This window comes from Corvus hawaiiensis, chromosome 13, assembly GCF_020740725.1.
Source record: "Corvus hawaiiensis isolate bCorHaw1 chromosome 13, bCorHaw1.pri.cur, whole genome shotgun sequence".
In the NCBI taxonomy this organism is placed as follows: domain Eukaryota; kingdom Metazoa; phylum Chordata; class Aves; order Passeriformes; family Corvidae; genus Corvus; species Corvus hawaiiensis.
The window spans coordinates 17259555-17271709 of record NC_063225.1 but is presented as its reverse complement, the minus strand read 5'-3'; the positions used below and the strand labels follow the sequence as shown (position 1 = coordinate 17271709).

Genomic DNA, 12155 nt, shown 5'->3' with positions numbered 1-12155 from the left:
TGCAAATTCAGAGTTGTGAAAACAGTTGTTCACTTGGGATATTGTTGCTCCCAACATTGTGCTTGAAGGAGGATGGAAACTGGATGTGCTCTCTGTGGCATTGTTCTTGGCACAATATGTGAAATTTTCAAAAGCTTCAAAGTAGTGTAGATAGCCAGAATGTGACCCTGGCAAGCTGGTGTTGAATTGGGCTCTACTGTGACAAATAGTATTGAGAATTTTGCATGTGTCCATTTTTTATTGTCTCAGAATGCTTTTGCAGGTTCCTTTGAGCTGGAAGACCCATTAAAAACTGTCCAGGGAACTGGAACACAGGATTTTATTGTGAGGGAGAGAGCTTTAATTCCTAAAATGTAACTTAAAGCCTAGTGAGAGTTAGAATTTGCAGAAAACACTGTCAAGAAAGTCTGCCTCCTGTTAGCCATCATCTCATATTCTTTGTTCATATAGATTTTCTTTATGAACAAATGCACTGGCACGATGCGAAGGAGCATTAAATGAGGCCACCTTGTTCCTGAGCATGTTTGGGTGAAGGTAATGTTGTTGTGACTCGGTCTTTGAGGCTAATCACACACTGCTTTTGAGAAGAGATCCTGATGATTGAGAGAATGGCCAGGTCACTGGATTGCAGGGTACTTAAAATGGAGAGGTGGTTATTAGCAGTCTGCAGTAAAGTGAGTTATTTAGAGTTGGTGATGGTTCTGCTGCTGAATGGGCACTGGGAAATTTTTCATAATGATTGTACAGCTGACATTTAGCCAGTGACATTTTTTCCACTTCAAATTGATTTCTGCTTGCCTGTTGCACCATGCTGGCTGTTTGCAGCATGAGGAAATTATATTTAATGCTTAACGGTCCCAGTTCTGTTGAATGCAAATGGTGTGTACATTTAAATGAGAAGGAGGCCCAGCTGATAGCTTGGCTCCTTGAACTACTGCTGAGATACCTGCAAAAGTGCTAAACCTACAGCATTTGATGAGAAAAGTGAATTTGTTGTCTCAAACATTTTAAATTCTTCTGCTGAAAAAGATGTTTAAACCTTCACTGATGTGTTTTCCATTCTCCTTCGGTAGTCTTGCTGCTTCAGGTGCGTGGCTTGGTTGCATTCCAGTCCAGTTCAGTACAAGTATTTCTGTGTTATCCACCTCCTACATATGCAGATCAGAGCGGCTGGAATGGTTGTCACTCCATAATCTTTGAAGGGCTGATTCCTGGCCTTTCTCTTTTCACTCTTGCCTGATCTGGTTTTGAACCATTTTTTCTCTTAATCTGACAAGATTTGGTTATATGGTTTATTCAAATTTTGATGTGCTTTTGGAATTGAAATGTGCTTCATTTTCAGAAAGACTGTGTCAGGATTTGTGGAACATGTGCTCCTTAACACTAGGTTGACATCCAAAATGCTAGGCACATGTCTGAATTCTGACCTATATTGGTTTTTGTTCCTATTTTTCCATAGTCGTATATTGCAATTATTTTATTGCCAGGGTGTCAATGCCTTGTGCTCTCATACTCTGGCTGTGGTTAAAGGACAAAGCTGGAGGTTTTTCAGATAGCATGTATCCTTGTCACTAATACTATATGACAGCTAACTTTGTCCCATTTTATTACAGTGATGTCATCCAGAGAAATGGGAGATGGGGCAGGTGTGCACTGAGAAGCACATTAGCCACTTTACAGCGTGAAAGCATAGCCTTAGCACCCTCTAGTTCTAGGGTTTTATTTGAGATCAAAAGGATCCTGTCTAGGCCCAGAGCAGGCTAGATTTAATTCTTTTTCTTCTGCTTTTACCTGTATGAATCCACAGCTTCCCCAGCATTCTTTCAGCCAGCTCCAGTGCACATCAGGTATCTTGCATATTTTATGTACCAAAGGGAGCTGAACAATAAAATTGCTCTTTTATCTTCCAGCCCATGGACAAGCAACAGGCTTTGGTTCGGAAATCATCTGTTGTTAACATGGAAAACTTCAAAAGGCAATACGCTAGAAGGCGATGGAAGGTATGACAAGCCTTTAATCCTTCTCACATATGGCTTCCCAAGCCTGATGGGATCAGAGGGCAAGATAGAGCTTGAATGTAAAATTGTAATAGGCAGTAAATTAATGAAATGTGTTTGGATATGTCTGCATTGGGTATGTGTGGTCAGATTGTTTTTCTTCCCTCTCTCCACAGCTTTCATACCGTATCGTCTCGTTGTGCAACCACTTATCGCGTTCGCTGGTGAAAAAGGTGCTAATACAAGATGAGAGTTCGGTAGGTACATTCCTTACACGGGGAAAAGAACCAGTTTTACTGTGCAGTCATTTTTGCTGTCCTTACATGGATGCACAGCCCAACAGACAGCAGTGGCTTGGAGTGGGAAACCAGATAGGACCATGGCATCATTTGTGTGTTTAGTGCTGCATTTGTGTCTATTACTGTGACAAGAATCTTGTGCAGGGAGAGCCAGTGACTTGACAGACCTTCTAGGGGCTAACCACATTTATTGTAATGTGGAGCAGCAAGGAGCCTGTAGCATTGTAAAGGAGCAGCAAGGAGCCTGCAGATGACATTTGGATCCCATGGCAGTGACCATGGGGTGTGACTGAGATCCAAGCAGGCAGAGGGGAGTTCACTGCTCTTGTGCCCAGCTCTGTGATGGAGGGTGGGGGACCCTGGTACTGCCTGTGGCCTTCTGGAGTGAAACTGGGAGGGCTCTATTAGCTCTGCTCTTCTCAATAGATGATACTGATAATATTAGAACAGCATGTTTAAGAGCATGGTATCTCATTTACATAACAGAGACTGTGGCCTTTCTATTTCAGAGAAACTGTGAAAGTGACAGTGAGGATCTTTCACAAAGAAAAGCCCCTCTTCAGAGGAGAAGCAGCATATCATAATGGGATGAAAATTCCATGGGCAGGAGACAGGAAACTTTCATCCTTGCTGAAACAAGCAGCCCTGGCAGCAGACTCAGACTTCTTGTCTCAGTCCTTGGTATGATGCTTCTTGCTTCTCAAGCTACACCAACAGCTGGATGACAGTCTTAAATGCCTACTGACCATTTTAGAAAATTGGGAATTGAGATTCCCAGGGAAAGGCTACAGCACAAGCACCAGCTGGAGTGCTTTTATATGTTGAGTGTTTCAGTGATACTTCAATCTATTTGTGATGTCAACTGCACTCAGGGTGTAGGGTTTCTACTGATATTCTTTTGCTGCAGAATAATTCACATTCCGCACAGTGGTTAAGACTGTGTGCATTATTATTTCAGTCAGGGGAATTGCTGGTGAGTTTCAAGGAATTTTTTTAATGCAATTTTTATATTTGTTAATAGCTTAAATATTTGATGGCAGATATCTGTCAGGTTTTGTTAGCTGTGTGCAGTACTCTGTTATTGCTGTCACTGAAAAAAAAAAATCACAATGCCATTACATATCATAACCTTGATTTTGTGAACCTGGCAGTAAACAGTTCTGAAATGCAACAAGAACTGTGCTCTGGCCATTGTGTCTGGCTGAGGACTATCACAACTCCCATTGCCAGTGTGAGTACAACTGACTGTGGCACTGAGGTAGGCAAAGGCAATTTTTGGATGAAAAAGAGAAAAAAATTCTGTAGTGATTTACATGCACCCAAATACAACATTTTCACAGGATGATAACAGGATGCCTCACCAGAAAAAGGGGCATTTAAAAACTTAAGGCATGTGAAGAAATAGTCTTTATTAGACTTTGTTATTGTTGTCAATATTATTTATTGTCAGCAAATTGGAGACTCATTAACACCTATTTGTATAGGTGCTGTTTACATGTAACCCAGACTGCAGACACCTGTATTTTATTCAGGGGGTTGTATCCAAAATTGAGGAAATAAGCACTTTGATATTGATGTAACATCTTTGCACAGGGAAGTTGCATCATTTTAACTATATTAGTTTCTAAGCCAGTATTGTTCAATTGGTACCAAAAAATGTGCACAGACTAGGGTATTTTTTCATTGAATGTATTTGCTGTTAGAAGTTCCTATTTATTTTGCCATTTAATAAATTAAAAATCAGAAAGCAAGTTATTAGAAACAACTATAGATGGATGAGGAAACTGGTTTTGTTTGGCTTTACACTTGTCACCTCTAGGCTGAGGTTTTAGACCAGAAGGTGTGAACTGGTGTTGAAAACTAGTATCAGCTTAATTTTGATGGCTTCCAGTTTCTAAGAAATAAAAATATGCTATGTTTATTTGTAATTTTGTATCCTTGCTTAGTTAGAGACTAAAATGCAGTTGATAAGAAATTATTTCTGTGAAAAGAAGGACATGTAGGAGAAGCTTTGTAGGAGAGAGACAGAAAGTAGGCTTTGATGGAAGAAACAAAATGAAGGAGGGGGTGGGAGGAAAAAAGCAGTGGAGGGGAATGAGAATGAGAGGGACATGAAGGTGAGCCTGGACTGGGAAAGTTGCAGGAAAGGAAAGAGAATGTGGATATATGAATTGTGGAACCTGGAGAGTGAATGTCTCTGCAAATTTGGCACTGCATTTTTATACTATTTATTTAATTTCTTTTTATTTCATATCTTGTGCTGCCAAGGCCTGTGACGTGCCTGGTCAAGGGATAAGGTGCAGGGCATGGGCTTCTCTTCATATTCAATTAAAAGGCATATTTCTGAACTTTCTGTTTAATTCTTGAGACAGAATGCTCAAAAAGTGTGGTAGTAATGTATGTATTAAGAGGGAGCAGTAACAGGGAAACCTGAGGTTTCAGTGTATCCTGATTTCAGCTGGAATAGAGTTAATTTTCTCCTTAGTAGCTGGTACAGTGCTGTGGTTTAGATTCAGTATGAGAATAATGTTGTTGATAATATCCTGATGTTTTAAGCTGTTGCTAAGTAGTGTTACCCTAAGTCAGGACTTTTCTGTTTCCCATGCTCTGCTGGTGAGGAGGTGCACAAAAAGCTGGGAGGGACCATAGCCAGGGACAGCTGACCCAAAATTGTCAAAGGGATATTCCAGTTCATGGAATGTCATGCTCGGTATGTAAACTGGGGTGAGTTGGCTGGGAGCCACAGATCACTGCTCAGGGATGGGCTGGGCATTCATCAGTGGGTGATTAGTTATTTGCATTGTGCATCACTTGTCTTTCCTGGGTTTTATTCCTCTCTTTTCCTTTCCATTATTATTAATTATTATTATAATATTTTGCTTTTCAGTATTTTTTGTTCAATTACAAAACTGTTCATATCTCAAAGTAACTCTTGAGGTTTGATTTCCAATTCTCCTCCCCACCAGGGCCAGGGGAAGGTGAGCAAGGGGCTGTGTGGAACCTAGTTGCCAGTTTGAGTTAAACCATGGCAGTATCCAGAGGGAATCTTTCATAAACAGAACACTAAAAAGATATATTTGGATAAAAAGCCACCCAGCTTACCTACCAAATTTTACTTTCTGCTTTCCCAAAGAAATGGAAAACCAAAGAGACTCCAAGCCAGTGGTATTTATCTGAATTTCTGGACTTTAAATAAACACCTTTAGTTTCCAAATTTGAGATTGTGGGATGTGTATGTAAATTATACTTCTGAAAATTAAGCCCTGGTTAAAATAGGTGTTATGGGATCAGGATTGTGCTTTCAAGGAGATGGGGTCATTCTCATGTAAAATCCTAGCAACTATTGAGAAAGATGGGACACAGCAGAAAGGCAGACAGAGGAGTGCAAGGCTGTATAAAGCCCTGGCTTATTAATTCTACCTTTATAAAGATGTAAGGTGGTGTTTTAACAAAGACATTATAGACAGTTCATGGTGTTCGGTCTTCAGTCATCTTTGTGCCCAGGTGAGCTAAGGCCAGGCCTTTCTCTCTGGCACTCAGTCACTCCACATGGCTCCTGAGCAATTTCATTGCACAGAAACCACAACATGCAGCACTCTTGTCCAGCCAAACTATTCCAGGTAGGAGCACGCTGGGAGTGTAGAATCTCTTGTTCTCCAGACTAATGTTTGTGATTCGTTAGGAAGTTTTACAGTGTTTTCCCAGCTGTGGTGGTCTCTGTGTTGATCGCCCTGTCTGTTCTATGAGGTGAAAGCTCAGCCCACTCAGGGAGGCACAGCATGATTGTGCTGCTTCCAGCACTGGCAGGAGGACACCTGCTCCGGGCAGGGGTTGGTCTAATACTTCACCATTGGTGGGTTTGGAACAACAACCTACAGGTTCCTTTCAGTAAGGGGAAAAAAAACCCCAAAAGGCATGGAAGGAAAGGGAACATTAAAAGAATATGTGTTACAGAATTTGCTTTGCTGGAAGAGAAAAATCTATTTTCTGTGTATTATTCTGTGTTTTGCAGTAGGGAACCTGGGGGGAAAAAAGAAAAAACACAACAAAAAAACCACAAAAACCCACGAGTATTTTTATTAAAGTATGGCTATTTGGCTATTTTTATTTTAGTGGTGATGTTTTTTAATCCACCTATATTTTTATTAAGAGAAACACTCTTGGGTTTTTTCAAATTTTTTTTTTTTTTTTTGGTGCCTGGAAATAGTACAGACTGTCAAAAATAGCAGAGATATTTGTTATTCTGATTTGCTAATAAAATTTTGCAAAGCAAGGACGGGTGTGTGTCTGTCTTTCCACGCACGCGGGCCCGAGCTCGGGGAGCGGGGCCTGAGGCGAGGCCCATCAGCCGGAGCTGTGGAGCCCCTGAGGGGTGGAAGCGGCAGCGGGAGGGAGCGGGCCCGTAACCGGCGGCACCGGGGCGGGTTTGTGCCGTCCCTGCCCCTCAGTGACGGCCCTCTTGGGGGTGAGGGTGAGTTTATCGGGGAGCAGGTGGCAGGAGGGCCGCTCTGGGGCTGCGGAGGAAGCCGCCGCCGTGGCACCGGCTAGCCTTGTGGCCCGAGGGGGCTCGTAGGGGTGCTGAGACAAGGCTTGATGGGCCTGATGGACCGTGCTTCCCCCTTAGGACCGAGGTCCCCACAGCGCAGCCTGGTGTCCTGGACCCTTGGCAGTGAGGTAAGCCCGGCGACTGTCGACCCCAGCAGTTCTGCTATTGCTGCCCTCACCTCTGGTCTGTGCTGTCTTACTCAATTTACTTTTGCTTGCTCCTTTTTTCTTTTAATAAGAGGTTTTGTTCCTATCCAGTTTTGTATGTAAATCGAGGAAGCTGTGTGTCTAGGGAAAAGGAGGTATATATTTAACAATGTTCAGTTGAGACTCAAAGAACTTGGAAGCATTTATCTTCCCTCTCTCATTTCTATATGGTCACTGTAACTGGCTGACATTCTCTGTATTTCTCCCTTAAATGTCTACTTTGTCTTCACATAAACTTCAGACTTTAACAACTTCAGTTCTCAGGTGGTAGGTAATAGGTAATTTGCAGTATGTGTGTTTTCGTGAGAAGAGTTAAAGAGGGTCAGGTGCACCTGGTTGCTGGGTGGGGCTGGCAGGGAACCATCACCTGGAAGTGATCATGAGCATGATGAAGTGATATTACAGCAAACCTCATCCAGCTGGGGCACGAAGCATAGGAGGCTTGTGGGGGATGGCCAGAGCTGTACCCCAGCTGGAATGACTAGGTGTGTTGCTGAGGCTCGGCGGCAGAAGTTTGGCTGCGAGGCAGAGTTCCTGATGAGCCAAGAATGTGAAGGTTTCAGATGGACAAGAAGTTAAGGCCTTTGTCACAGTGAGTAACTGCTAAGGGAAGGGTGGATTGAGGAGAAGCCTTGGGGAGCCCTGATGGAGTGGAGAATGGGCTTTGGCTGTGTGAGAAGAAGGGAAGGAATGGCTGAGCTTGCTGTAGGGCTGGTGTGTGCACAGGGGTCTGTGACCATGCCCTGTGCACAGTGTACCCCATATCAGAAACATGGGTGGTTCAGGAGCCTAAGCGTGGACCTAGGGCTCTACCTGCAACTCCTTGTGCCAGAGCCTGCTCAAGTGTCTCCTCACAGTGTCATTGCTGCTGTAGGTTGCTGTTATTTTTGAGGGGTAGTTGCAGAGACTGTCACTGAGCATTAGCTTTTTATAGCAGTTTGCTCTAACTTGTGACCATCCATCTCAGAAGTGTAACATTTTCCTGTTCTACTTGGAACTGAGCTCAGTCACGGCCTTTTTAGGGTGGGATGTATCTGCTCAACAGAGAAGCTAAGAAAAATAGTGTCACATCAGTATTTCCTAAAATACATTTTTTCCCCAAGGATGAACCTCATGAGCTACATACAATGCTTTGTTAAAAATAATTGTTTGAAGTATCTTGTGTGTGTGTAAACTGTCTTAATATAAGAATTATTTGGTAAGAAAAAAGCTTTTAGGTAATTCAGTTACCTTTTAAATCTTTTTGCTCTATCTACATAAAATATGCTGTAATGTATTGGTATGAAACTTGAATTTAATTAGATTTACTGTTTTGAAGCATGGAAAAGCCTTTCTGATTTTTAGCTTAGAGCCTCTCATTCAGTTAACAAAGGACAGGAAATGCTAAATTAGGTTTAGTCCTAGTCATGCAATTCAAGTAAGAGAAAACACCATAAGGAAACAGTTTTGGTCTTGGTGCTGAGCCTTAGTCTTGTCTTAGTTTATGCTGGGCCTTTAAAAGCTGTAGCATATGAAGTTAAGTCCTTAGAAGTCTGCAACAAGTGAAGTCTGATTTTGAAATGTGAATGACTCAAAGCTCATGATCATGTAAAGTTGGGAATATGTAATGCTACTCTGTCATCTGGAGTGCTCCATTTCCCTGCATCTGCACCTGGATCAAAGCAGGAAGAAGGGCTTTTCTCAGTCTGGCACAGGAGCACTCTGTAAGCCAGTGGTAGTGGAAGTCAGTAGTTAAATATGCAGTGTTCCCTGCACAGTGTTGGTCTGTGCCTCTATTTATACTCCTATGAGCAAATAAAAAAATTAGAGATTCCAAATCCTTTCCTGGAATTTGGTTATTCTGCTATGAAGAAATCCTACAGGTGTCTGTAGGACATCTGGAACGACATAAAGTAGGCAGCTGTGTAGTTGAAGTAGATCCAAAGCCGGTTAGTGGGGGCAGATCAGTTACCAAATATGGTATGTCATGCCAGGGATCAGAAGTTGACTCTGTTGGTTAACAGACTTGTGACTTGTGGCCCAAGGTTGTACTGTTATGGAAGTACTGACCTACATTTGGGTTTTTGGTTTGTTTGGGGTTTTTTTGGTTTTTTTTAATCCTTAAGACTGAATTCATAGAGCTATTCCATTTGACTTGCACAATGTTGGAAAAAATATAATGTACAGGAGAACATATGATCTTCCAAAGTTATTAATGTGGAGTCACTATAATGCCATTGTAAATGGAACCATGGTAAATGAAATGACTGATCAGTTAGCAGATCTCTGGTTTTGGGCTTTCTAGAGCATGTAAGACAATTTATGATTTTCTTGAGGAGTGTATCCTGGTGTTACTGATGGAGAGGTAAAAATAGTCATGTATGTGGAGCTGCAAGGACTTCAGCTTTTGCTGTAGTTGGTAAATACGGATTTTTTCAGACTGCAGCTAGAGGAAGCTGGGTAGTGCTGCTTACAGGAGGGACAGCTGTGTTTTCTGCATACAGAGATGTCTCAGACGCAGGGAAGTTGAACCAGTTCTGTCCTTCAGAAGCCTCTGCTCTCTGGAGCAGAAGCCACTTGTTTCCTTCCTGTAGTTTCTCTTCATATTTAGCTGTAACAGCTGCATTCCAGAAGTGATTTCCAGGGTCTCAGTGCTTGGAGCCACTGGATGTCACCTTGTTTTGCTCTGAAAGCTGAGGCCATTTAGTCTGCAATGGTGTGTGCTTCTAAGGCATTTGAGCTAAAATACAGTAATGGTCTCTGTGTGCCTTGTGGCTACCAATGGTGCCACCCCTTCTCAGCTAAGAGCTCTCAACACCAGGGTAGTCACAAATGCTCCCTCCCTGTGCTCTGAGCAACCTCAAAGTGCAGTGAGCGAGAGAGAAACAGCAGCACCTTTCCTAGCTGTGTTGAGTGAAGGACTTGGCCATCCCCACAGGAGAAGCTTGGGGCCTGATTCCAGCTGACAGTTCAGGGCTACCTCCAGAGGCAGACACTCTCCCACAGTCCAGTACAGCACTGAAGGAAAGAAGCCCTCATGAGGAGTTAGGCTTCAGGTCTGCAGTTTTTATTCTGAGAGTCATCTAGGGGCCATTAATAATTATGGAAATGTTTTTCTATCATCTGTAGAATGATTTGAGTGCTATGAAAGCACTTGAAAAGCTTTTTTAAAATTTTTTTAATGGTGTGGAAAAGCAGCTGCAGTTGTTCAGCTTAACCTGGTGTAGTAAGTCCCTGCTCTTCAGTGTCTTTTTTTGTAGGGACTGAATGCACTTCAGAGGGCAGGCAGTTTGTTGGATATGCTAATTAAAAATTGTAGAGTCACACCAGGAGTTTTGAACATTGGCACATATCGAAGTTGCTGGTTTTAGTGGAAGAGTTCTTAGAGCCTCCCAAACATGGGTGGGATGCACCTTAGCTGGCACAGACTGCATACCATAGCACAGACTAAGTGCTTGAGATAGCCTTATCAGTGAGATCCATATGTTCATAAGGAACATCTGCCAGCTTTCACTTTTCATAAAATACTGTGGAAAAAACGGATGCGGTTTTCATGAAAATGAAAAGTTTGATTTTTGCGTCATAAGTGCTGAAGAGGCAGAAAACACAAGTTCAATGCATATATTCTACTTAGGAATGATGGTTTGGGGCAGATGGGATGGGGAGGTGGGGTTTCAATCACTTCTGAAACAGCAGTGATCTTCTGTAAGAATATCTGGAAGGGAAAGACCTCTGAACAAAATCTCTAGGGACTAGAATGAAGATAAGTGTGCTAGTACGCCTCTAAATGATCAAACAAGGGAGTATGTTTGCAAGAGTCTGTGGGTTCCTTTCTTACTGTCTTGCTTTTGATGCACATTTCTTGCCTTGTTCTCCTCACCCCAAACTGTACGTCCACTCAGATTTTTCATTTCAAGGAGCACTGATTTTTATTTCTTTTAAAAGACACACTGGAAGAATTCCAGATGTTCATTCTGTTTGTTTTGAAAATCAACAGGCTACAGACTGTTACAAATGGGACTGAGAATTTTTTTTTCCCCATTGATGATGATGATGATGAACATTTATTCTGTTTAATGGATTTGGCTCCACTGAGTAAAGTAAAACCTAATGGAGTGTTCAGCTGAGTTTCATTTTTGGTAAGTTCAGGTAACAGTTATGTGGGCCAAAAAGCCCTGTGGGGAAACAGAGGCTGTTTCACCACCGGATGTCATGCCAAGCCCATGTGTCTTTGTTTAGAACTATCTGTGCAAGTAATTTATGTCCAGTGTTAAAGGTAGACCAAGCAGGGTCTCACACCACTGAACCTATTTGCTGCTAGAAAACTCTTATTAGCAAAAGAGGGCAGTAAAAATCTCTTCTGTCAACTTAAGCCTGAAATAAAATCACAGCAATACCTGAATGTCACAAAAATGGCAATGGTGCCCGCAAGTTTGGGACATGACTTTCAATGACTTTTGGGACAGGATCTTCGTGACAAAACCTGCACTGGTAGTCTGCATGCCTCAGCTTCAGTCAATTTCTGTAATTGAAATTAATTAAAATACTTATGACCTGCTGTGATATGAAGTGTCTGTCTCTCCCTTTGTTGGTGGTGTTACTGCTCATATGAAAGGGGATGCCTGATCTTTAATAAACTGCATGATCTGCAGGAACTTTGAAAGATTCTGGCAGAACAATACTAGTATTTGGGAGACACAGATGAGCAGTTCAGCTCCAGCAGGTGAATTTTAGCAAGGAAAAGGACTGACCTGTCCTTGTTAGTGTTTTTGTGAACACTGGAGCTTCTTAGAAAACATGCTGGAAAATCAGAGGGCCACATTCTAGGGGTTGCTGATATGTATCAGGAGCTGCTCTATGTATCTCAGGTAAGTGGTCCCTTGCATAGAACTGAAGCAGCTGTATGCCCTTGTTTTGAGTGATGATTATTAGAGAGACACCATCTTTGCCCCCTAAAAGGATATCCAGTGTACAGTACATTTAAGGGGAGGGAGCTGACAAGGTACTACTTATCGGCAAGATGTTATTTATCTGCAAGTGGCAGATAAATACTCTTCTAAGGCTGTAGTGGATGTAATGCTTCCTTCTCCTTCTGTCATCACTTCTGCAAAACGTAGCCTGGAAGAGA

General features: G+C 42.3%; 2 protein-coding genes across 2 annotated transcripts in view; both read left to right on the top strand.

Moving 5' to 3' along the window:
• Positions 1 to 4224, top strand: part of DAPK2 (death associated protein kinase 2) — a 49699-nt gene extending 45475 nt beyond the window's left edge. Inside the window, exons 10-12 of the mRNA XM_048317256.1 lie at positions 1911 to 2000; positions 2174 to 2254; positions 2806 to 4224. Coding sequence (XP_048173213.1) covers positions 1911 to 2000; positions 2174 to 2254; positions 2806 to 2880 — 246 coding nt within the window. The 3' untranslated portion in view covers positions 2881 to 4224. The remainder of the gene's footprint in view (positions 1 to 1910; positions 2001 to 2173; positions 2255 to 2805) is intronic.
• A 2725-nt stretch (positions 4225 to 6949) lies between these two features.
• The window catches only part of HERC1 (HECT and RLD domain containing E3 ubiquitin protein ligase family member 1), a 101855-nt gene continuing 96649 nt past the window's right edge, over positions 6950 to 12155 (top strand). The window contains exon 1 of the mRNA XM_048317525.1: positions 6950 to 6970. The gene's annotated coding sequence lies outside the window, so the exon portion shown is untranslated. The remainder of the gene's footprint in view (positions 6971 to 12155) is intronic.